This window comes from Heloderma suspectum, chromosome 3 (assembly GCF_057233095.1).
Source record: "Heloderma suspectum isolate Gila_16-S chromosome 3, 16-S_ref, whole genome shotgun sequence".
Classification (NCBI taxonomy): Eukaryota; Metazoa; Chordata; class Lepidosauria; order Squamata; family Helodermatidae; genus Heloderma; species Heloderma suspectum.
The window spans coordinates 29782976-29809407 of record NC_139460.1 but is presented as its reverse complement, the minus strand read 5'-3'; the positions used below and the strand labels follow the sequence as shown (position 1 = coordinate 29809407).

The window sequence follows — 26432 nt, the reverse complement described above, 5'->3', positions numbered from 1 at the left end:
GGTTCAGTGGCCATTTTTGCCCCCAGACCCTCCCTGCTGCAGACTGTACTGTATTTAAAAAAAAATAATTAAAAATCAGTGGTTTTCAGTGGCAAATTGCTACGGAGTGATAAAAGAGAAATACTTCACTGGTTTGCAAGCTAAATTTAACCCTTTTTAGTGGCTATGGAGTGCTAAAAAATTCAAATTTAGTTTGCAAACAAGCTAAATTTGACCCTTTTCATGCTCTGTTCAAAATCTGCCATTTTTATGTCAATATTTTCCCCCATCAGCACTGCTGAATGTGGCAGGGTAGTGGGGGCTGCACCAGGGGGCAGTGGGTGTCACATGCCACCTGTAGGCCATGTATTTCCTACCCCTGCTCTAGTGTAAGGGACCTGTAGTGCAACACCAATAGCGTCAGCTTGTGTAATAGGTCTTCGGGGAATCCTGTCGTGGAAGCTAATGCTATTAGCCATGTGCTACAAGTCCCTCACGCTAGTGCAATGTAATTTACATTAGTGCTTGTGTCACATTGGATACTACCCCTTAGTAGCTGATCATTGTTCTTGGCAGTCTCTAGAGCAAGTTTAACGTCCCTGAGGAAATAATTTCTTATTTGTATGTTAATATGTATAGCTACTCTCCATGGGATAAACTTGGAATTATGCTTGATTAGTTGAGAATAAATCAATTGAGGGTCACAAGTAACTGTGACGGAGTTCTCTGACTGGGTTCGCACAATCAGCAGGCAGTTAATAAACCACAGTGACTTGTTAACTGCCTATGCCGATCACATGCTATGGGATTTGCATAATTACGCTCAGCAAAGTGGCTTGTGAACTCAGCCAGGGTGGCTTGTTGCTGTGGATAACAAGCCACCCAGAACCCATGGGCTGTTGTTTTGTTCTGTGTTATGTGAATGCTGAAAGATTAAAGCCTTTTATAAGAAGCAGAGTGCAAATGTCTGTTAGTAGGATCTCATAGTGAGAGGAAATAAGAGTAAGCTTAGCTCCTGGGAGTCCTTCAAAAATATAATATTCAGGGGTTGTAACTTTTTGCTGTCACACTCATGGGGCCTGTTCACATAATCAAGGGGGGGAGGGTGGGTAGCAGAACCATGCTGGAGGGAGGGCTAAGGGAATCATGATGCGCACCCCCAGACACACGATGGCTGAACCATAGAGGGCAGCATGGTTCCTTTACCCATCCGCACAGCATAGTTCCCTCATTGTCCTCCCGCTGCTGTGGCTTTGTATAGTTGCTGTGCGACCTCAACCATAGAGTTTGGCCATGTGGGCTAGAGCGTCATCGGAATTTCCTGGTGCTCTAGGCCAGTGGTCTCCAAAGTGGGGTGCATGACACGATCCACGGGGGTGCGTGAACGGCTTGATCATTGAGCAGCCTCCCACTGCTCCTATGAGGTGGGAGGCGGCGGCAGGATGGGATGGGAGCTGAGAGGGAAGCTCTCTCTCGGCTCCTGTCCTATTGAGAGCAACTGCTAGGGTTGTGGTGCCTTTCTGCTGAAGGAAAGGGGGAAGGAGATTAACCCTTCCCACTCTCCTTTCTCAGAATGAAGCCGAAAAGGAAGTGGGCACTTTCCTCTCAGCTTCCATCCTGCCAAATGAGAGCGGGAAGGGTTAACAGCCCAGGCCAAGCCACCAGTCAGCCAAGGAGTGGGGACTCTGTGCAGGGTGCATGCAGGGCTGGCGACCAGGACTCCCAGTTACTGCAGGAGTCCAGCCAAGCACGCCTTTCCCCTCCTTGCAATGAGAACTTTCCCCTCCTTGCAAGTTGGCAGTGGTGCCCTCGTGGATTTACAGATGATCTAGTTTTAACTAAGCTAACTAAACAGAATGACATTTAATAGGGATAAATGGGGGTTGGACACGATGGTCTTATAGGCCCCTTCCAACCCTACTATTCTATGATTCTATGATTCTAACCCTCGCAAAATGGACAGGTGGCTTAAAAAGAAATGAACTTAGAACCAGACCTTCGAATCACTGTATCAGAAAGTGTTAAACCAAGATTTTCAAAAATAATGAAGCATATTCAATCACATTGCTCTAACTAAAAATATTAATATTTTTTAAAGTGAGAGTAAAAAGGGATTTTGTACTGTTAATAAATAAACAATATTTTAAAATTGTTTTTGTTTATTTTATTTTATTTTCATCTTTATCTCATCCTGTTTAATTTTTATTTTTTGTGTATGTTTTATAATGTACATAATAGTACAAGTAGTACATGTATATAATTTATAAATAAAAATACATATATTGGGGGTGCGTGCTCAAATGTTTCACTGATAGGGGTGCGCGATCAGAAAAGTTTGGAGATCACTGCTCTAGGCGGCCCTCTCTATGGTTGCCTGGAATTATCAACAGAGGGGCCAAATTTATCCACAGGTAGCCTGACAGACAACATGGTAAGCCAACCTGGGTCCCCATACCCACTTAGCAGAGGGTGGGTAACTTACCAATTGTGGTTGGGAAAAACACCCCCACCCCCCCCGGACATGAAAACCCACCGTGGTTCACTCCTGAACACGACCCATGGCGTATCAGCTCATCGTCTGAACCCAGCCATGGTATCTGTTTATGCATTCCATTCTATGGTCCTTCTGATCTGCCAGTTGTAGTCCTGCTTGCACAGTTGATGGAGAAGGTTGTCAGGAAATCAACTCAACTCTTAATTCCTACTCACAGGTGCTCAGATTCTTCACTGCTCTTGGGTAGTGAGGACCATTTTCACTTGCAGGCACAGTTTCTTGTTTGGTGCTTAACTGCAGCATATATTTGTTTTCTGACTTTGAGGAAAGGATGATTTGTTAAGGTAGGTTTATTGGGTATTTTTATGTATAAGGTGGGTTATGACCTGGACAACTCTTTATACTATGTATTATGTTTGTTTTTTTTTAAAGGAGTTGAGAATTTGCATCTCTTTCAATGTGGGGTTGCACCCACATTTAACTAAATATGATCAGTGCATCACCATATGTCCCACGTGAATGAGACACTGAGTGTTTTGCATGTGGTTTTCTAGCTTTATGAACATCCACTCATGGTAGCTATTTTCTTCCAGATAGTTTTGACGCTATTCCTGTGTGGATTGTGCAGAAATTCTTTTACTTTATTTTCTGGCACCAGGGCATTTAACTACTCCTTGGAAAAGGAATTAACCTCCCTCTTTCTTTTAGTCAACGGTGAAAAAAATGTCACCACTGTTCAAGAACAGAAATAGGGATGGTTGTAATCAACCCTCTGAAAGCAGCTGGTGGTAACTCGTCTTACTGTATGTAACCAGTGCAAAGAAGACTCCAGGTCATTATAAGCAAATACAGTTTTCATAATCTAACTTGCCACAATACTTGTGTTTATGATTTTTAAAGTCTCCTCCAAATACATGCCAATGAAATCACAGCAGCTTCAGTAATGGAATAAGCTTCTCCCGAGTTCGCTTCATGCACAGTCCTATGGAATGTGGTGAGTCTTCCATATTTGACCACCAGTCACAAGACTGTAGTCAGTATTCTGCACTGAGATGCAGTAGGCTTACTTGTAAATACACTCTATAACCATTTATGTGGCATAATAGCCTTGTGTTTCTGAATGGCTCTGGACGTGTAAATGTGTGTTAATGTAGTGTTAAGTTATGTATATGTAAAAGCCATTATTCTTTGTAAGCAGGGATGAATGAATGTAATGGGATGAATACAATAACTCTGAATATGATAAGTAGAAATATTAAGAGGCCCTAGTAGGAGAAATGTAAAAACTTACAGCCACAAGTGCTTACAGCGTTTTGGTGGGGTGACTATTGATATGCCCAGTTGCTATCTCCAGGGCTTGAAGCAGGCAGAAATCAAGTCATTGGTTAGACAACTGTAAAAGAAATAGCTGTTTAAACTGTAATACCATTCCATCTCTGAAAAATGATGGAGTTGCATCACAGTTTAAACTGTGGAGTTTTTTTTTCATCAACCTCACATTAATAGAATAAGATTATGGACTGGGAGTTGTGGATGGTATAGATGGTTCATTAAAAAGTTGTATGGTGAGAAAATATGGCTGGACATGTGGTTAGCATTTCTAGAGAATTTGCTGAAGTGACAAGTGCACCAAAGATCCATGCCGTTTTCATTGAGAATGAAGGGAGAGCTTGTTATCAAGAAAAACTTGATACATACGAACTTTGTAAATAAGTAGTCTATGCTAGCATTAGGGAGCCTTTTTCAGTTTAAGGGCTGAAGTCCAATCTGGGAATGGTCTTAGTGGGTGGGGAGGAAGGGGTATTTCATCTGTGGGTGGGGCTAAAGGCAAAGTGGGTGGGGCCAAAATGCAACTTTTACTGATTTTAATCCTACTCGGAAGTAAGCTGGACAAGCCTCTGCATGTCTAATCACAAGTATGCCAAGCAAGCTTCTACATGTCTGTTCAGAAGTAAGCAGGTCAAGCCCCAGAAGTAAGCAGGACTGAATCAGTCAGCTGCTTCCTCACCATGCCCTACCTCCTCTCCCCTGCAGGGAGAGCAGCTGATTGGAGATGAGAGCAGTTCCTTGCTGAGCACTGAGAAAGGGACCCTTTTTTGGTGCTCAGCCTCCAGCCACCACATGGAAACACCAGGGAAAATGAGGGGTGGGAGGGCAGATGAAAGGAAAGAGGTGGACAGGTTTTAAGACAAAGAGTGTCCTCTGGCAAAGGCTTCGCAGGCTGGATTATAGAGAACCCCGAAGGCCTGGAGGTTTCTCATCCCTGTTCTATGTATTTTATCCTGTAACAAATATTTGTGCTCAAAGTTCAATGTTTTTGCTTGTTAATATGATAGAAGTATATAAAGCCAAACTTCTTAGATTTCTAAACTGATGCATTTATCAGGCTTGAAGTGTAAGATGGTATTGGGCCAAATATGAAGGGAGATTGCTAGGAATGTTGCAAAATACTTGGTGGTTTGTCAGTTCCCTCAGTGCTGATAGCCAAATCCTTATGCAGAAAGGCTATTTAGAACAGGGTCTCTACTCCTGGATTGAGAACACTGGAATGTGAGAAAAAGAGCGTGACAAGGCTTGTTGTGTTTTGCTCACTGATTTGTGACAAGGTCAGATGAATTTAGTAGACTTGCAGATTCCAGAATATTTTTTGAAAACAGTTGTGGTGCCTGAGGGGATGTCAGGGGTGCATCTGTTGGAGCTGTCAGCCTCTTTCAATGCCAGAACTGGTATTTCATTTTTCTTTTTTCTTTTTTACTTTATAGGAAGTTGAGCTGAGCAAATGCTTGTTCTGTCAGTATCTGATTACTTTGGAAATAGATGCTAAAACCAGGTTTCATTTTGAACTGACATTTCATATATTTTTTTTAGCAGTGTAGAGCCCGCTTTAGCCTGTAGGATAGGAAAGCACAAGATTTAATTTATTGCTTATCTTATGTGTGTGTCTACTTGTAAGTAATCTCCTTGGAGCTCAGTTGGGCTTACTCCCAAGTAATGTGCATAGACTTGCAGCCTTAAATTTGACAAATTATTAGCATTAAAGATACAAGCAACAAATCTGAATGCATCTGGGATTTATTTATTCATTCATTCATTCTCAATTCCTGTCAGCCAGTGCTTTAAATGATTTCTGTCTGGTAGTCCCAGGCATTGTGTTTTTCCCTTCCATTCTTTGTAAGTTGTCAAGTCTTTCAGTATGTGATCAATGTTTGAGAAGATATGAAGTCTTTGTGCTTAATTTTCAGTGATGTAAATAAAAAACGGTGAAATAAGCAGTGAACTTGGAAAATGTGACTGGGCATTAGCTTGGATCAAAAAAACCTGCTTAATTTGTTGTGTGTGCCCAAGAAAGCTTTTTGGCTTCTGTTTCTTAAACAGCCCCCTCCCTCCCACTTTTGACAGTGGGTGGACTTTATGGTATCCTGTGATGCTTTAAAAATATATATTTTAAAAACAAATACGCTGAATGCTGTTATATCCCAGCCAATGCTCATGTATGCTGATGGAAATGGTAGCGTGAATTCTGTGCCGTATTTGTGCTTGTGAAAAATGTGCAGTTTAAACAGACATAATTTTATGAAAAACATTTCTCTCATCATAGAGATATTGAAGCTATTGTGCAGGATGTAATAGACTGTGATATTTCTCTGCCAAAGGCTGGAGAAATGGTGCTAATCTCATATAGAACAGGTTTTTGAAAGGAATTTTTTTTAAAGCATTCTGTTGTCTCTATCTTTGATATATTTCTTACCTTCAAACAAGATCTTGCTAGAGCAGCTTTTTCCCAAGGTGCTTGCATAGTTAGAATTTTGTCATACAAATAATGGAAGGTAAAGTACTTTAGCCTTTTTGAAAATAATGTACTAACCTGTTTTCATGAAACTTTGTGTGGGTTGTTTCTTAGAACTTGGTTTAAAGTATCTAAAATGGATTTGGCTGTTTAAAAGGCCACAAGCATTTCCTGACATGTCTACTACATGCATTCATGAGGCATTTAGAACTTGTTCCTTCTTTCCTTACTTAGAACAACGTACCTGTGGAAGTGAGAGCGCACACACAAATGTTTATAAAAGTCAGTTACTAGGCTTCTCTCATCCTCTAGAGCAGCCAACATGCTGGCTGGGATTAGAGGGAATTGTAGTCGGCCACATCTGGAGGACACCAGGTTGGGGAAGTCTGCTGTAGTGGGAATAAGAAACAGAATCCTTAGTGAGTTGTATTCTCAAAGGCTGTTATGAATTTCTTGTAATCTGCAAGACTGTTGGAGGATAGACAAAACCTGTTTCCACTTCCCTCCCCAAAATAAATAAAATCTCAGGTCACTAGTTGGCCACTGTGTTGGTCATCCCAATGGTTTTCCTGAGTTAGTTTTTCCTATATCAGTGAATGACTGCCATTCATTCCCTGGAGAATTAAAAGAAAGTGGTGCATTTGGGGACATAATTGTGTTCAGAGCAAAAGCTAGCTGCAGCCTGATACTGGGTGCCCTGGATTCCAGAAGAGGGATCTCACAAAGTTGTGCAGTGTCTTGCTATGTACTGAGTTCGTAGAAATGTGGTGTGCTACAAGGAACTCTTTTTCTGCCCCCACTTCAACCACAGTCATCTTGTTAGCTACAGTATAGATATGCATCTTGTATGTACATCACGAATGTGAAGGAAGAAAACATGGGCAGCACTAAAGAGTAAAAGAAAAGAAAAAAGAGACAAGGACTCAAACTGATGTTCCAAAAATGCAAATATATTATGGAGTGTTTATGTCCCAATGTGTTCTGAAATCTACAGCCTGATCCTCTGTATATTTTCTCAGGAGCTCCAGTAAATTCAGTGGGATTTACTCTCAAGTAAGTTTGTATAGAACTGCAGCCTCAGAGGCAAAAGAAATAATCTTGCACTATGTTGTTACAATGACGACAGCTACAGCAGTTCACTTAGAGCATGTTCTTTCAGTAATGCTCCAATGATAGAACACGCTTTGAGTTAATTGTTGTAGCTGTTGGGCATACAATGCACTAAAATAAATTTCTATTTTTGAGCCCCAGTTTGAAGACTCACCTTCTCTCTCTCTCTCTTTGTATTACGTATTATGCTTGTGATATAATGCAGATCTGAAATTAACGCTATGGTTCTCCTTTAAATGTTGCTGGGACTACATAAAATATTTCAGATGAGCAAAGCACCCTTCACCTTGAAGGTCAGTGTCAGGTGAATATTGTAGGAAGATCTAAGCCAGGCCACTGTGGTGGGTCAGTGTCACCCTTGTTTTTTCTGTTAAGCTAGACCAACCCAATGCTTGCACCATGCTCTACTTTGGCAAAGATTTCCTCTATTTTAAATGCCATCATGGAGTGAAGGATGGCATTGGCTGTGACAGTTCTGTCCTTTGGTTGCTCTCTGTTAGCTTTACTGGACTTTCTCAGCTGCTCACTTGCTTCTGCTGCTTTCACTATCTCTTGCATACAGCAGCATTTCAAGGATGCATACACCACCTAGAGCTTGGGTAGGCAATGTGGCACCTGCAGACGGACACCAGTGAGGACCTGCCCCTTCCGCTTATTAGCAGGGCACCATGAACAAATAGTATTCCCAAACTGGCATTATCTATATAGTCCTATTCAAACTTTTGAGAAGATGTGTGAGGGCTTAAACTTGGGAGGGAAGAGGAGGTGCATGCACATAAAGCCCCACCCCTGACATCTCTGCATGTGCTGGCTCCCCTGTAGACCTTTGTGCAACCTTTGGGCATACACAGGGAGATTAAAGGCAGAGTTTCTATGTGTACCCTCCCCTCCACACTTTAAGTCCACATGCATTTGTTTGAATGCCTGAAAAGAGCTGTAATTTATCTAGGTAGATACAGTAAGGGCCAGAAATATCATAACAAGGATAACTGTTTTGGCAGTTGGCCTCTGTACACCACCACACTGAAGTTGAAAGGAAACACACGCAGATGGGAGCGAAGTCAGGACTTTCAGCTGTAATTCAAGGGGTTTGACAAAAGTGGAGCACTAACCATTCAGGAAGGACAGCCAGTAGCATACACACACACACATTATTGGGGGCTCATAAGTAATGGAATGAATGGCTGACAAGCAGCTGCATGGCCAGGTGTGGCCTGTTTCCTGGGTACCCCATGACCAATCAAGCAGAGAAAAGGCCTGGAGGTGGTTCTGAGTGTTACATTTGCATTTGGTAGCTGTTCACTGGAACTCCCAACATGAGGTCCAAAGAGGTGTCCATGTGAGTGAAGGAGGCCATCATTAGGCTGAGGAAACAACATAAACCCATCAGAGAGATAGCAAAAACAGTGGGAGTGGCCAATACAACAGTTTGGAACATCCTGAAAAAGAAGGAATTAACTGGCAAGCTCAGCAACAGCAAAAGGCCTGGCAGACGACGGAAGACAACTAAAGTAGATGATCGCAGAATTCTGCTCATGGTGAAGAGGAAGCCTTTCACAACATCTAGCCAGGTCAAGAACGCTCTTGTGGGGTGGGCATGTCATTGTAAACGTCTACAGTCAAGAGACTGCTTTATGAATGTAAATACAGAGGCCTCACAACAAGGTGCAAACCATTGGTAACGCTCAAGAACCGAAAGGCCAGATTAGCCTTTGCCAGCAAACACCTAAAAAAGCCTGCCCAGTTCTGGAATAAGATTCTTTGGACTGATGAAACCAAGATTAACTTGTACCAGAATGATGGGAAGAGAAAAGTATGGAGAAGGAAAGGAACAGCTCATGATCCAAAGCATACCCCATCATCTGTCAAACATGATAGAGGCAGTGTTGTGGCATGGGCATGTATGGCTGTCAATGGAACTGGGTTGCTGGTGTTTATTGATGACCTGATTGCTGATAAACGCAGCAGGATGAATTCTGAAGTGTATAGGGCTATATTTTCTGCTCAGATTCAGCCGAATGCTGTCAAACTGATAGGACGCCGCTTCATATTGCCGATGGATAATGACCCAAAACATACAGCAAAATCTACCCAAGAGTTTCTCCAGGCAAAGAAGTGGGATGTTCTTCAATGGCCAAGTCAGTCACCTGATCTCAACCCAATAGAGCATGCTTTTCACTTACTGAAGACAAGACTGAAGGCAGAAAGACCTACAAACAAGCAGTAGCTGAAGGTAGCTGCAGTAAAGGCATGGCAAAGCATCTTGAGGGAGGAAACTCAGCATTTGGTCATGTCCATGGGTTCCAGACTTCAGGCAGTCATTGACTGCAAAGGATTTTCATCCAGGTATTAAAGGCGATCCTTAAGTTTGAAATGATGTTGATTTGTTCCATTACTTATGAGCCACCAACGTCGTGTGTGTGTGTGTGTGTGTGTGTGTGTGTGTATGTATGCCATTGGCTGTCCTTCCCGAATGGTGAGTGCCCCACTTTTGTCAAACCCCTTGAATTACAGCTGAAAGTCCTGACTTTGCTCCCATCTGGGTGTGTTTCCTTTCAACTTCAATGTGGTGGTGTACAGAGGCCAACTGCCAAAACAGTTATCCTTGTTCCAATATTTCTGGCCCTGACTGTATATGATTCTTTGGAGATAGTAGATGATTTGGAGGGGCAAAGATGATCTTAGGCACTGAAATATATAGATTCATAGCTACACAACATGAAATATGGCTGTTTTATGTCAACAGGGATAGTCTGATGTGATTTTGATAGCAACCCTGTGCACATCTGTATGACGTTGTGCTGTCATAACATTGAAGATCACGTTGGGAAAATAATGAGTCAGAAGCTAGAATCCATTGACTGTTTCCACAGATGGCCTTTGACTGAGTTGGTATGTTGTCTCAGAAAGTCTTTAGGAATCCCTAAGGGCCATACCACATATCTAGCAGCAAAGCAGAGCTCTAGAGGTTCCTGTTGATGCATGTGCAGGTTTGTGTGAGAACATCTGTTAGGTGTTTTAAAGCATTAGACTTCCTAATGTGCTTGGAACAATAGAAGTTAAATGCAGCCTCTGCTTGACATGAGGTGAAATTACTGGAAGGCAGAAATTAATCTATAAGGGCAAAAGGAAAATTGGCGGGTATTTCTGTGGCATTGGACAGCGCTAATGAGCTCTGGCTCAGAATAAAATGCTTGCACTGGGTGAGAGTTGAGAAATGTGAAACAATTAGGCTTGGTTTTTATAGCACAGGAAAGAAACCTGCATCAAACAGGGGATTTAATTATAAAATACAGCAGAGAAGAAAAAGATTGATGTCAGTAAGCTCTGTGTAATTGTATTAGGCAAATGGAACAAGAGGTCACTGTCTGATTTTCATTTCTACTTTAGTCTGAGCAACAATAACAACAATTAATTGGGATGGTTGAAATGAGAGAGACCAACCTAAACTTGGGAATAATGGAATATGTAGAGATGGGGAGAGTGTAATGTTTTTGGAGACAGAAATATTGCTGGCATCCTGTATGGGGCTGCGGTTTGTTGTTGTTCAGTCGTTAAGTCGTGTCCGACTCTTCGTGACCCCATGGACCATAGCACGCCAGGCCTTCCTGTCCTCTGCTCTCTCCCGGAGGACAGGACTTATGCTCAAGTTCTTGTGCTCAAGTTCATATTCATTGCATCGGTGATGCTATCTAGCCATCTCATCCTCTGCCGTCCCCTTCTCCTTTTGCCCTCGATCCTTCCCAGCATCAGGGTCTTTTCCAGTGACTTTTCTCTTCACATTAGGTAGCCAAAATATTTGAGCTTCAGCTTCAGTATCTGTCCTTCCAATTAGCAGTCAGGGTTGATTTCCTTTAGGATGGACTGATTTGACCTCCTTACAGTCCAGGGGACTCGTAAGAGTCTTCTCCAGCACCACAGTTCAAAAGCATCAATTCTTCAGCGCTCAGCCTTCCTTATAGTCCAGGTCTCACAGCCATACATTACTACTGGGAAAACCATAGCTTTGATTATGCGGACCTTTGTCGACAAGGTGATGTCTCTGCTTCTTACTATGCTGTCTAGGTTTGCCATAGCTTTCCTCCCAAGGAGCAAGCGTCTTTTAATTTCATGGCTACAGTCACCGTCTGCAGTGATCTTGGAGCCCAAGAAAGTAAAATCTGTCACTGCTTCCATTTCTTCCCCTTCTATATGCCAGGAAGTGATGGTGCCAGATGCCATGATCTTAGTTTTTTTGATGTTGAGTTTCAAACCAGCTTTTGCACTCTCCTCTTTCACCCTCAACAAGAGGCTCTTTAGATCCTCTTCGCTTTCTGCCATTAGGGTGGTATCGTCTGCATATCTGAGGTGGTTGATAATTCTCCCAGCAATCTTAATTCCGACCTGTGATTCATCCAGCCCGGCGTTTCTCATGATGTACTCTGCATATAAGTTAAATAAGCAGGGTGACAATATGCATTCTTGTCGTACTCCTTTCCCAATTTTGAACCAATCGGTTGTTCCATGTCCGATTCTTACTGTTGCTTCTTGACCCTCGTACAGGTTTCTCAGGAGACAGGTAAGGTGGTCTGGTACTCCCATCACTTTCAGAATTTGCCACAGTTTGTTGTGATCCACACAATCAAAGGCTTGAGCGTAGTCAATGAAGCAGAAATAGAGTTTTTTCTGGAATTCTCTTGCTTTCTCCATGATGCAGCAAATGTTGGCAATTTGATCTCTAGTTCCTCTGCCTCTTCAGAACCCAGCTTGTACTTCCAGTAGTTCTCGCTTCACATACTGCTGAAGCCTAGCTTGTAAGATTTTGAGCATCACCTTGCTGGCATGTGAAATGAGCGCAATTGTACAGTAGTTTGAACACTCTTTGGCATTGCCCTTCTTTGGAATTGAAATGTAAACTGACCTTTTCCAGTCTTGCTTCCAGTGTTGAGTGTTCCAAATGTGTTGGCATATTGAGTGCAGCACTTTAACAGCATCATCTTTTAGGATTTTAAATAGCTCAGCTGGAAGACTGTCATCTCTGCTAGCTTTGTTGTTAGTAATGCTTCCTAAGGCCCACTTGACTTCACTCTCGAGGATGTCCGGCTCAAGTTCAGTGACCGCACTATCATGTCTATCAGGGACATTAAGATCTTTCCTGTATAGTTCTTCTGTGTATTCTTTCCATCTCTTCTTAATCTCATTATTAACAATTCTGTTAGGTCCCTGCCTTCTTTGTCCTTTATCATGCCCGTCTTTGCACAAAACGTTCCCCTGATATCTCCGATTTTCTTGAAAAGATCTCTAGTCTTTCCCATTCTGTTGTTTTCCTCGATTTCTTTGCATTGTTCATTTAAGAAGGCCTTCTTGTCTCTCCTTGCTATTCTCTGGAACTCTGCATTCAGTTGGATAGATCTTCCCCTTTCTCCTTGGCTTTTCACTTCCCTTCTTTCCTCAGCTACTTATAAAGCCTCATCAGACAGCCACTTTGCTTTCTTGCATTTCTTTTTCTTTGGGATGGATTGAGTTGCTGCTTCCTGAACAATGTTACGGGCCTCCATCCATAGTTCCTCAGGCACTCTGTCTATCTGGTCTATTCCCTTAAATCTATTCGTCCCCTCCACTGTATATTCATAAGGGATATGATTTAGGTCATACCTGAATGGTTTAGTGGTTTTCCCTACGTTCTTCAATTTAAGCCGAAATTTTGCAAGAAGCAGCTCATGATCTGAGCCACAGTCAGCTCCAGGTCTTGTTTTTACTGACTGTATGGAGCTTCTCCATCTTTGGCTGCGATGGACATAATCAATCTGATTTCGATATTGACCATCTGGTGATGTCCATGTGTAGAGTCGCCTCTTGTGCTGCTGGAAAAGAGTGTTTGCTGTGATCAGCGTGTTCTCTTGACAAAACTCTATTAGCCTTTGTCCTGCTTCATTTTGTACACCAAGGCCATGCTTGCCTGTTATCCTGGTGATTTCTTGACTTCCTACTTTAGCATTCCAATCCCCTATGATGAAGAGGACATCTTTTTTTGGTGTTAGTTCTAGAAGGTGTTGTAGGTCTTCATAGAACCGATCAACCTCAGCTTCTTCGGCCTCAGTGGTTGGGGCATAGACTTGGATTACTGTGATGTTGAATGGTTTGCCTTGGATTTGTAGTGAGATCATTCTATCGTTTTTGAGATTGTACCCCAGTACTGCTTTTCCCACCCTTCTGTTGACTATGAGTGCTACTCCATTTCTTCTAAGGGATTCTTGACCACAGTAGTAGATATGATGGTCACCTGAATTAAATTCGCCCATGCCCGTCCATTTTAGTTCGCTGATTCCCAAGATGTCGATGTTCAATCTTGCCATCTCATGTTTGACCACCTCCAGCTTACCTTGATTCATTGATCTGACATTCCAGGTTCCTAAACAATATTGTTCTTTACAGCATCGGATTTTCTTTTCACCACCAGACACATCCACAGCTGAGTGTCCTTTCGGCTTTGGCCCAGCCGCTTCACTCTTTCTGGCGCTACTTGGAAATACCCTCTGCTCTTCCCCAGTAGTATATTGGACACCTTCCGACCTGAGGGGCTCATCTTCTGGCGCCATCTCTTTTAGCCTTGTGATACGTTCCATGGGGTTTTCTTGGCAAGAATACTGGAGTGGGTTGCCATTTCCTTCTCCAGTGGACCACATTTTGTCAGAACTCTCTGCCATGACCTGTCCGTCTTGGGTGGCCCTGCACGGCATAGCTTATGGCTTCACTGAGTTGCGCAAGCCCCTTTGCCACAACAAGGCAGTGATCCATGAAGGGGATGGGGCTGCGGTTACTTGTGGGTAAATGATACTGGGTACATGGAGAGAAGGAATAGCCTTTGGGTGTTGCAGCTCAATTAAAGCTAATTGTTTAATTTGTCCATCCAGTTACTTGGAGTCATGTAGCCAGCTTCAAGACGATAATATTTTATTCTTTTTTTCCATTTAATTGTTTCGCTTATTTCCTGTAGTTTATATATCTGCATTCTTGAAAGATGATTTTTAGCTACAAGGGTGAAAATCTACTTCCAGGAATTAGACTATTTCTATTTACATGGGGAGATACAATTCTGTGCTTAATAGCTGACCTACCATTTGGCCGATATTGGTTATGATGAAACATTCTTAATTTCTTTTGAGCAACTACGGCTGTAACTAGACATCACAGAGAACGCTTGGGTGGCACTGAAAGGCAGCCCCACATTTCCTTCCCTCTGATGACTTTTAGTAATATAAAATGCATGATGTTGTTACTGCTTTCCAACCAGTAGCCAATGTAATGAGGTGGGGAAACTCAAACCGTACTGATGTCACATCACATATTTTGTAGTACTGAATATCTTTGGGAGCATGGAGAGGAGACAGTGGCACAGAACTGATTGTTAGAGGAGCAGCAGCTATACATCATCAATGACGTCTAGTCCAGCCTAAAACTGGTGTAGTGGGGTGACCAAAACTCCATTGTTTGTACCATCACTGCTGAGGATGTGTGTTTCCGTGATGGGGAGAGTGTGGCTTCAGTTGGAAGATTAGCTGGTGGCTTAAAGGATGGCACATGTGTTATCTGGTTTCCTTCTTGCCTTTGTCTCACCACCCACTTTGTAATGATTTCTTGTGATTGTAATCCTTGTAATCATTCCTTGTGAGGTGTATTTCACCACTGTTACACATCTGGTAACGATACTTGCTGTTTTGGCAATAACGTTGATTTACAGTGCGGTGCTAAGTAGGAAGACCGGGATCAACTCACAGTGCTACTGCAACACTTGCAGGTTGTAATGTTGCACTGTGTAGCAGTCCTTGTATGTGATCCTGGGCATTTATTTTCCAGTGCAGTGGCTCGTAGGACTAGAGAGCTAACTTTGGTGAAAGGTTTTAGGAAATGAGTGAGGAGGTATTTCTGTAAGATAATGTCATTTTATCATTCCTTGGTTGAGTGAAGTGAAGATTCAATACATCAATGTGTTTTGGCTCATAAACCAGCAGGTGCCCAACTTGTTCCGCTACATCAACTAAAACAGCGTTTCTTCAACTAATTTGGCCATGGAGCACTTTTGGGCTTGAAATATATTGAGGGAACCAATAAACGCTGGTCTGGGGCATCTAGGAGGTATGGAATTCCCCCTGGGATAAAGCGGGGTGGGGAAATTTTTGGAACAAAAAACATAAAGGAAATTAAACCTACTTTATAGAAAAAAATGCCCACATGTAATGCTCAAAAGTGCATCTGATTCTTTATTTTTTGTTTTTATAAATTAATTCTTGTTATAGAAAACTAATGGAAAATAAAAATAAGTAGCAAAATATTCAGTCAATTACTTTATGGGAAATACACATTTCGACAATTTTTTAAAATGGGAAGAGTGTTTTTGTGTCTTTTGTTCAGAAATCCGCTTAATGGTAGGAACGATGCTGGCGAGCTGGATCCGCATATCAGGTCTAGCATCAAGTCTACTCCTGTCTTTTGTTTTCGTTGCAGTGTAATATGAAAATCCAGTTTCATATAAGTAAGTTATAGCAAAGGGAAGGAGTGCCTGAACGGCATGTTTCTCCACATTCAATGAACCTAGAACCCTAAGAATTAATTTACAGAGCCTTGAGCTGCGCCCAAGTCCTACAAATTAATTGACAGGGCCTAGAGCTGCACCCAAGCCATAAAGTTAATTTACAGAGTCATTAATTTACAAAGCCTAGAGCTGAACCCAAATTGTAAAAAAAAACAACCCTGAAAAACATTCCTAACCTCTGGCACATTCTGCTGTCTGCTGAGGGACTGGAAGGATTCAAGTTGGCTGCTTGGCTTTCAGGCTGCCCCCGCCCCTGTCTCAGACACACACAGAATTCAGAAACAAAAAATAAACCAACCAACACCCCCGCCCCCAATCTGCTTAGCCACCTGTTGCTACCTACAGAAGAGACCGAGACTTGGCTCCAGGCTCTGCTCTCTGTGAGTCTCTATCCTGAGGGCTGGGGCTGGCCACATACACCAGCCATGTGATGCAGATGTTGTGCTCTGATAAAGCCGTACATACTCAAGGTTGCCCATAATGGTCCGAGCAGGGGCAGGGTTGTTCTGTCTTCCTCATTGGCTCCAGCTTGCCAGAGCCAATGAGGCTTCATGATGGCTGTGTCACACTAGAAGCCTTTACAATCTAAATACTATTCAACTAAGTGTTTTTGATAGATACATGATTACATATTTAATATTTTAGATGGGAAATTTTTGCTAGTATTGAGAAGTTCTTACGGAAACCCTATTCACATTGTGTGGAACACTAGGATTCCACAGAACACAGTTGGGAAACCCTGCTTTAAACTTTGGTTATGTTGCAAGAAAGAAAAGAGAGAAATCTGTACATATTTCATCCTTGTGATCATTCCCTATTCTTCACACATTTGACGAAGCAGACCCCAGCCTATGGAAGCTTAGGCCAAAATGAATACTTTACAGGGTGACTTATTGTGTTTTTGATACAAGAGACTAGATTGGGAGTTAATTGTTATTCTTAAGTGGTTAAATATATTTTGTATTTCGGATCTTATTGCAGCTTTTGGTGAAGAAATAAAGCTCACTGTGGTTCTGTTTGTTTATTTATTTTAATTGTCCATGCTATTTTAATGTATCATTGACCTAACAAAATAAAGGAACTCTTAAAATAATGGAGCATTACGTACTTACCCAAAACAGATTATCACACTGAAGTATGAAGTATTTGTTACTCGTATGTTTGCCCTTTGTGGAATTTTTATCCTTTCTTTCTCTATTTTAGGCAAAAGCTGATTATGAAAAAGAAGAGCAACGCAAAGAACTGAAGCGACTGCGAGGGGAGGATACATGGATGCTATCTGATGTTAATGAACGCTTAGAAGAATTGGGAAAGGTGACACTTGTAGCACCAACTAATAAATACTTGTGGTGGAGGTGTATTAATGGCTGTGGCAGTGCAACACTGCAAAACATGATGCCGATGTTGGTGTTGCAATTATGTTTAATTTTCCGTTTTGTGAAATACTCTTTAGTTTGTTCCTATTCCAAAGGTGGTTGGACAGGTAACAGTAGTTTAAGAACAGGTATCAAACCTCTGCTAAACTATCTGATTCCAGATAGTTAATCTACTAATCTAGAATATAACACGTGTTTACTAGAATATATTCAGCTGCTTACAGATAAAACGTAATACAATTTCAATACCATCGAAATTAAAGCATCCAAAATATAAAAAACAGTAATATTAAAAACAACAGATTAAGGGTGCAATCCTATACATGTTTAGATAGAAAAAAAATCCTATAACTCTCAGCACTCCCCAGCCAGCCATGCTGGCTGGGGAATGCTGGGAGTTGCAGGACTTTTTTCTGTCTAGACATGTATAGGATTTTGCCTTAAAGAGGTCTTACCTTTTGCCGAAATGACCATAATGTTGACTCCATCACTGAAAAGGACCTCCAGCCATCAGACATCTACAATCTCTGAAAGCATCTGGAGAAGGCCTTCTGAAGCAGATTTTAAGGACCAGTCAGGTTCATATGGGAGAAGGCAGAACCTTCTTAAAGCAGAAGAGCAGTAGATAAATATTTTAAATAAATAAACAAACACTCCTGCAAGATTTCAGGCATATACCTGATGAGTTTTTAAAGGGAACGAGTTGAACAACTGCCCAAAGCTATAACTTAGGCTAAAATTTGCTTGTGCTGCCAAAGTGGTTAGAACTGGGGCACAAAATTGCAGTTAGTTTCACAAAGACTGTGTAGTTTAAATAGATTTTTTGCTCTCAAAATCTATCTGAATATCTTGTATTTAAAAGCAAAAAGATTTAAACAAAGATAATAAATGTAAGAATTAATTGATCATCACTATTGATCAACTAAGCCTTCACCAGCAGTTTCAGACTGGATTCCCTATTAATCGGGGTGATGATAATATGCAAAGACTTTGCCTTGAAGTTGTTAAAAGACCTGCTGCCCTGCAAACCACATAGGTATCTTGGTTTCCTTCTTTCTTAGGTCTGATATTCAAGAAACTTATCTATTCCTTCTCACTGTGTTCAGAACTAACACCTGGTTTACATTTCAGGGTGACACTACTATGACTTTCTTCTAACGTGAAGAAACACAGCCCGAAGACAGTGATATGTTTAAACATTTGTTTAATAAATTAGTTTCAAATATTTATATCCCACCTACAACTATAATGAAAATCGCAAAGTTTATTTAAACTTTGATTTAGGGTGCAATCCTATACTTCAGTTACACTGACTGTGGGTCTATAGCAGCCTTCCTCAACCTGGTATCCTCTAGATGTGTTGGACTATAACTCCAGTCATCTCCTGGCAGCTTGTCTATTTGCCATACTCTTTGGGGAGGATAGGGACTGTAGTCCAACACATCTAGAAGGCATCAGGTTAGGCAAGGCTGGTCTATAGGATATGGTGGAAGCCCCCCTATGCCACTGCATGAAATATGCTGGCATAACTGTGTGGATATGCTGGCATATGTGCTACATGGGCACAACTCGGTTGGTACAGCAGCCAAAATGGGACATCGATGTGGGCAAGACAGGGAGGAGCAGATTTCCTATGCCAAATCGTATACCCTTCAGACACTGAACATGCCCAACAACAATATAACTTTATAGTAACCACAGACTCGGTGTATGGAAAATTCCTTCCATTCAACTCAATGGAGAGGAAAGCAAAATAAAAAAAATAATTATCCCACCATTTCCTGCCACCCTGCCTACCTCGTCATAATGGAGCATAGAATATGGTGCGACTCAGCACCCAGATGCAGCACCCCCCACCCCCCGGGAGAACATAAGTTAGATAATCAGGCCTCGCAGCATAGGGCTCTGTCTCTCTGGCCTCAGGTTGTGTGTACCTAGAGCACTTAAGGAGAAATCTGATGATTTTTCTGATGATTAGTGAGCAAGGCTGTTCCCCATTAATCAACTAAAATCTTTAATTAGTTGACAGTAATAATATTCATACTTTATAAAAAACTAGCATATATTTTTGTTGATTTGGAACATAAATGTATTTCTGTTTCATAGCTTTGAAAAACATACATTGCCTTTTGGACCAATAATACTGAATGTGATGTACAATAAAATAAACCATTAATACAAGTATCCAGAATGCAAAATAAATCTAAACTGTAGAAATTAGCAATGTAGTCGCACGGTTAACAATAGTGATATTCATAAATTTAAAATGACAAAACAAGGCATACCTTCCTGCCTTGTGGCCTGACACAATGATATAAATGTTTCTTTATGCAGGAACATTCTGTTACAAAAAAGAAGAAAAAGGAGAAGCATTCAAAAAAACATAAAAAAGAAAAGAAGAGGAAGAAGCATAATAAAGTTGAAAAAAAAGATGATTCAACTGATAGCACTTCTGTAAGTTCTGTAATAATCTGTGTCACCAGATGGTAGAAGACTTTTGCCACCTGTATTTGAGACTGTAATTAGGTCTTTCTAAAGGGGAAATGTGCTATACATTTGAGGTAGCATTGCTGGTACCATATAGCATCAAACCATTTAAAACAAAAAATGTGGTTGGAAGCTACCAGTTTCTTATGTGCGCAGGAGGCTTGTAGATTGGACAAAGACTCATTGCCAAGGGGGTTCCTCAGCTGCCATTATAACACCTCTGAAACACAACAGCAATGGCAAACACAATTTTTCCCCACTTTTGCGGAGATCTGCACACGTTCGCATGAACTAATGTGCATTTGTGCATGTGCACATTAACTAATGCACATTCGTTAATTCAAACGTGTGTAAATCTCTCCAACAGTGGGAAAAAAGATGAAAAAGTGCCAGTCACACCAAATCCGTAGTTTCACACTTCAGCCTCTGGGGGGCGGGGGAGAAAGCATATTTTTGGTCTCCAATTGGCACAATTCTAGAAAGTGGGAAAAAAATGTCAGTTTCGCCTGATAATCTGTGAAACACAGATGGAACAGATTTAACAAAAAAAAAGTTGTGCCGCAAAGGTGGATATGTGCCAGGAGCGGGCAGGAGGGCCAAAGGGGATACAAACCATTGCAAACTGAAGAGTGCCTGATCATCTAATGGCAGCAGCGTGGGTTAGTGATGGATTAAACAATCCACTGTGGTTGGTTTTCTGGGTGGCTTGTCATGACATGTGAACTCTCCCTGTGTAAGGCAACATTTTCATCTGGTCGATAGAACGCTTAGTCTGTGTACTTGCTTCTGCCTGCTCTTATTTCAGTGTTTGTGTTACTTACATACCAAAGCAGGGGTTGTTTTTGACAATACATTTGCCTGCAGCTGCATTAGGTTTCTCTTTTGAATGTCTTGTTAGTTTTTCTCCGACCCCCATGAAAAAGAGAAAGGTTAGATGCATTTTATTGTTGCTTGCCCTGTCATCATCCCCATGTTGAAGTTTTATAATCCCAAGTGGAATAATAACAAGGTCAGCAAGAATCATGTGATATTTCTAGCTGCAAGAAGAATTTGTAATATTTTAAGCGGTCATTTTGATACAAGGAAAGTATGTGTGTGTGTCTGTTCTTCTGAAATGTGTTTCACAATTTTAACAGTTCGCAGTTATGTTGATGACAGCAGTATCCAAACTAACAAATTGTTCCCTGCGGGAAAAATGGCTTTAGTAAAGCTCAGAGGCAGCTCTGCCTGACGCAGATACATTATTTATCTGAATGTCTTGTTCCTATAAATACATGTAAGGAGCTGCAACACCCAGTACTATTATTTTCAAATTTCTAAAGTGTCCCCTTTATTCTTCCCTTTTGTGAACGACAAAAGTAGCCCTCTGACTGTCACTATTGACATGGATAAGGAAGATGAGTTAATTTTCAAATGACAGTTTAATTGTTTAGCTGGACTTTAAAGTCCTTTTCAGACCTCTAAAACAAATATGATTACATAAACGCTTGTTCTTAGGATTCTTCAGAGGAATGGGTGGAAGCTTCTGTGTCACAGTCTTCTAGCACAGAAAAGGCTTGGAAGGTGAAGAAGGAACAATCAGATACTGCCGAAAGTCCTGTGGCAGTTCAGGTAAGCACCTGGAATCATAGAATTAGAAGGTGATCTAGTCCAAACCCCTGCTGGTGTAGGAAATCCACTACTACCCGTGGTAATGATTTGTTCTGGGTTTGTTCAACACGTAGGGCTAAACTAGGTTTGATATGGATGATTTGTGATGTCTCTCTACTTAAAACCAGCTGCAGGAAAGGGTGTGATTTTTGGATTGGGGGCTTCAGCCTTTCCCCTCACATGATTTATCCAGTTTCTCCCACCCAGAAGCTGCTGCTGAGGGGAAGGCTGGTATCCATATTGTACTTTTTTCCTTTTCTGGGATTAAAAGCAGGTTTGGAAGATGATTAGGATTTAAATCAAATAAATGGCTCCAGGAGTAATAGGGTTATATTACTGCCAGGATTTCCATTCATGGATATCCCACAGCATGTCTAGTTAGGCCCTTGTTTTAGATATGTTATTGTTTTTAGCATTTATATAGAGCTAGAATTTTTGAAATGCTTCTCACAATTATTCTTACAATAGTATAGGTGAATATTATTATCCCGTATTGCACATGGGTAGCTGAGGCTTAGATATAGTGGATTGTTTAATATCACTTACTGGGTTCACGGTGGTGGCAAGATTTGAACTAATTTGGTTTACAGCTCATTCTCTTACAGTGCAGTCGTGTTCATGTCTATTCAGAAGTAACTGAGTTATTAGCTGAATGATTTTCTATTTTTTGACAAATTTTATTTTCTAGAGTTACTTTCATGTTATAGAAACAGAAGTATCTGGTAGCCTAGCCTGAGTTGCTCTAATGAACCTAATCTTTCTGAAGCAAAAAATTGTGTCCTGGAAGAAAAAAATCTATATCAAAACCAATTAATATCAGTTGCACAAAAGAAGCATAGTAATTTTGGTTACTCTCTTTCCCAGACTCTACCTGTATTTGTGGAGGGTTTCTGCAAATGGCCACTTTCAAGGAAGTTCCCCTTTGAGACAGAATGACTCACTTCGGTAGTCTTGAGAAGGGTTCCATTTTTAAAGAAGCATAGGTTGTGGTCCAGCACTTTATAAAGTCTTGCTTGAGTGGGGGAGAAGTAAGCATATTCTTAAATCCCTTCCTTTGTCAGTGGGAGAGAAGCAAGCACATGCTTAACCGCTTCCTTTGATATTGTTGTGACATATATAAAAGTGATTCTCTTTTTGCTAGACTGCACCTATAACATGCGACAGAGGGCTTTGGTATATTGCTATCTGCTCTCTCCTGGTCTAGCCCTTCTAATTGGAGTGCAAATTAGCTATCATTTTGCTGACATACCCTTGAAAAATGGTGATGTTAAGTCAGTGGAGACAAAGATAAGAGTTGGCAAATTCCATGGATTGGTCTAATTTAAAATGAAATTTGTTTCTTTATAAAGTAGCTGGAATACTTTTACATACTTTCTGGAATGCAGTTGTTTGTAAAAAATAAAATAAAATTAGAACTGAATTCTTTGTCTTCCACAACCCATTTTATAGTTTGATTTGTTTGCTTTTTCATCTACATATTTGTCCGTATTGTAATATTGCAATGATATTTTAACTTGTTCAATGTATTTGTTGCTTTATGACTCGAGGAAAAAATGCTGGAGAAACAAGTGAATCTTGTTCACTTATCCACTGGCAACATGATCTTGCCTGAGTAAAAACAACAACAAAACTTTTGCTCAGTAAGGCAGGCGCTTCACCAAAGTTTGGAAAGAGGTGGTTTCACTTTCAAAGATTTTAATTCAACTTGCTTCAACATGAATGTTGCGGTATTTCTTTGGTGATGTAGACTGTGACTGCACTGCTGTTAAGTGCTGTTGTACTGTCTTGGTTTTCTTTCATGTCACATGTCATTGTAAACTCTTAACTAGCTGCTGCTCATTCTTGCCCTAGGGACTTTTTTGGCATCATTGCTCTCCAGGTTTCTCCCATGTTAAATCATGTGAAGTCTCCAGGCAAAGTTTGTTAATTTCTGTGAACTTTCACTACTCTAGCAGTTGGTCATTCCCTATGTGTGACTTCAGCTACACTTATTCAGTTCACTTATACAGGCAGATTGTAAGGGTATGATGAGATCAGTTCAAACAACTTCAGGCATAGTACAGCATCACTTGCTGCTTTGCCCCAAAACTTGTTGAACTGCAAATTCACAAGTTGGTACTCTGTTAATTAATTTTCGCAGTACATCAGGAGTCTGTATTACCTTGTTCTCCTATGTCTCTATACATTGCTTAACTATTCGGAAATGAGAAGGTGAAATTTCTAAATTCATTAAATGAAATGAAATTGAAATTAGATTAATTGAAATTAAATGAATTGAATTGAAATTGAATGAATTGAAATTGAAATTAAATGAAATTAATTAGAAATTTTTAATGAAATTTCACATTTCATTAGAAATGACTTTCTCCTGGAAAGATTGTGCTGCTCTTCCTATGTAGGGCAATTTTTCTATGTTTGGGCTGCAGTCGTTCTTATCCAACTGTGGCAAAAGGAAACAAAGAATCTTTCTGTTGACTTAAACTGTGGGTTGTTAATTCATGCTTCTTTATTATATTTATGCTCTAGAAAAAAAAGATAATCATGTGGCTCCCTTCTTTTATTTATTTAATAGATTTATATACACCTTGGAAGTACCAATAAATATTTTCAGGGTGGTTGACATGACAAGAGTAAAGAAATTAAATAAGAAAAATACACAATAAAACAATCACAATTAGTAAACCAGCAGATTCAAAATAGCAGCATAAAACAGAACTCTTCAGATGTTAAAAGGGAAAATAACAAGGTCTTCACCCAGTGTCAGAAAGACATTAACATAGGTATCACGCAAGTTTCCCTGGGGACAGAATTCTCTGAGAGCTGCACCTGAGAATGCCATCTTTCTCCCCAGTCGCCACCTATCTCACTCACCTCCAGATGGCATGGGCAGCTGGAGGAGGGCCTCTCGGTGCCTAAAGATATTTTTAGATTTTCATTTCTAACTCCTTCTCTGGAATGACTTTTGGGTTAGTAACCACCCTTAAAACATCACCTCAGTAAAATTGGCATTATAAAATAATAAGCTGTACCAGAATGGGCAAGTTGTGGCCCTCCAAAAGTTTTGTCCTACAGCTTCCATCAGCCCTAGCCAGCATAGTCAATGGTGGGGGATGATGGGAATTGTAGGCCAAAACAACCGGAGGGCCACAAGTTGCCCATCCCTGGGCTATACTATACAATAAAATGTATTGTACACTAAATTACAATTCCTTATCTGGTTCATTTAGTCCATTAAAATCTGGCTCCCACAAGACATTCTTACAGTGTTTTGAGGAAAGTCTTAAGGCTGAGTTTGACTCTGCATCAGAACAGTTGTGGGGCAGCTATTGAGATCACCTATCTACAGTGGCGAAAAAAAGTTTGTGAACCCCATAGGTTTGTCACATATTTTCAACCTAAAATGTTATTAGATCTTAATCTAACCCCATAATCCTAGATAAAGAACAATAGATAACCTGAGTAAACAAATGACACACGAACATGATGCTTTTTCAACATTTATTTATCCACAACTGATTCAGCATTCAATATCCATGTGTGAAAAAGTATGTGAACCTTTAGATTCAGTACTTGGTGGCACCCCCTTGAGCAGCAATGACTTCAAGTAAGTGTTTCCTATAACTGTTGGTCAGGAATTTTGGCCCATTCCTCCTTACAGAACTGCTTCGGCTCTGTGACATTTGAGGGCTTCCTTTCGTGAACAGCTCACTTCAGGTCCTGCCACATTTTGATGGGGTGTAGGTCCAGACTTTAGCTAGTCCATTCTAAAACCCGGAAATTCTTCTTCCGCAGCCATTCTTTTGTAGATGTGCTTGTATGTTTAGGATCATTGTTATGTTGCATGACACACTTTTGGTTCAGCTCCAGCTCATGAATGGATGGCCAAAAAGTTCTACCTTTGACTTGTCTGTCCAGAGAATGTTGTTCCAGAAGTCTTTGGGATCATCTATGTGATCTTTGGCGAACTTCAGATGGGTAGCAGTGTTCTTATTAGAGAGCAGTGGTGCCCTCCTGGCTATCCTTGCATGAACACCATTCTTGTTCAGTCTTTTTGTGATTTTTAAGTCATGAACACTCACATTATCCAAGGCGAGAGTGGCCTGCAGATCCTTGAATATTACTTTGGGGTTCTTTTTTACTTCCTAAATGATATGATGGTTTGTTCTTAGAGAGATTTTGGTAGGACAACTACTCCTGGATAGAGTGTGGTCTTGAACCTTCTCCATTTGTAGACTATCTGTCTGACAGTGGATTAGTGGAGCCCCAAATCCTTAGAAATTGTTTTGTAACTCTTTCTAGACTGATGAGCAGCAATAACTGCTTTTCTGAGGTCCTCAGAGATGTCTTTTGATCATGCCATGATGTGTCTCCATACAACCGTATGGGGAAGACAAAACTCACAAAGTTTCTGATCCTTTTATAGAGTGGGGCCTCCCAAACTCACCCCTGGAGATCTACCTCATTACTTAAACACATGATTGTAATTATTCCCTTTAATTGAGCTGATGCAACCAGGGGTTCACTTACTTTTGCACATACCCTGACTCTTAAGTACTCATTGTTTGCCTAATGTATACATCATTTTATTTCACAAGACACGGAATCGGTTAATATAAACACTATTGGATATTTAGAAAAGGACTAGGTTTAATTCATGAAGGCTATCATGATAAAACTATGGAATTTCCGTAATTATCGTTAGGGTTCACAAACTTTTTCTAACCACTGTACATGCTTTTGGGCCCTGTAGGTTTTCAGGAGGCAAGTTTAAATGTTTGTTTAGGCAAGTTTTTAGCAGGTTGAGGTTACTTAATTCATTGCATGAATTCTGGATTGTTTGGGTTATCATGCTTTCATGCATATTGTGGATTATTCTTGCCAACCCCTTTAAGCTTTTGGAAAAGTGGAATATTATAGTAATTAATAGGGACAGTGCAGAAGCTGGAACTTTACCTAATTGTGTTCTTGCTGGCCCTC

General features: G+C 40.8%; 1 protein-coding gene across 3 annotated transcripts in view; it reads left to right on the top strand.

The window, feature by feature from the left end:
- Nucleotides 1-26432, top strand: part of CWF19L2 (CWF19 like cell cycle control factor 2) — a 130914-nt gene that overhangs the window by 5766 nt on the left and 98716 nt on the right. For all 3 annotated transcript variants that reach the window (XM_084842709.1, XM_084842707.1, XM_084842708.1), the window contains exons 2-4: nt 17146-17256; nt 19653-19772; nt 21303-21416. In XM_084842709.1, the coding sequence (XP_084698835.1) occupies nt 17146-17256; nt 19653-19772; nt 21303-21416 (345 nt within the window). The remainder of the gene's footprint in view (nt 1-17145; nt 17257-19652; nt 19773-21302; nt 21417-26432) is intronic.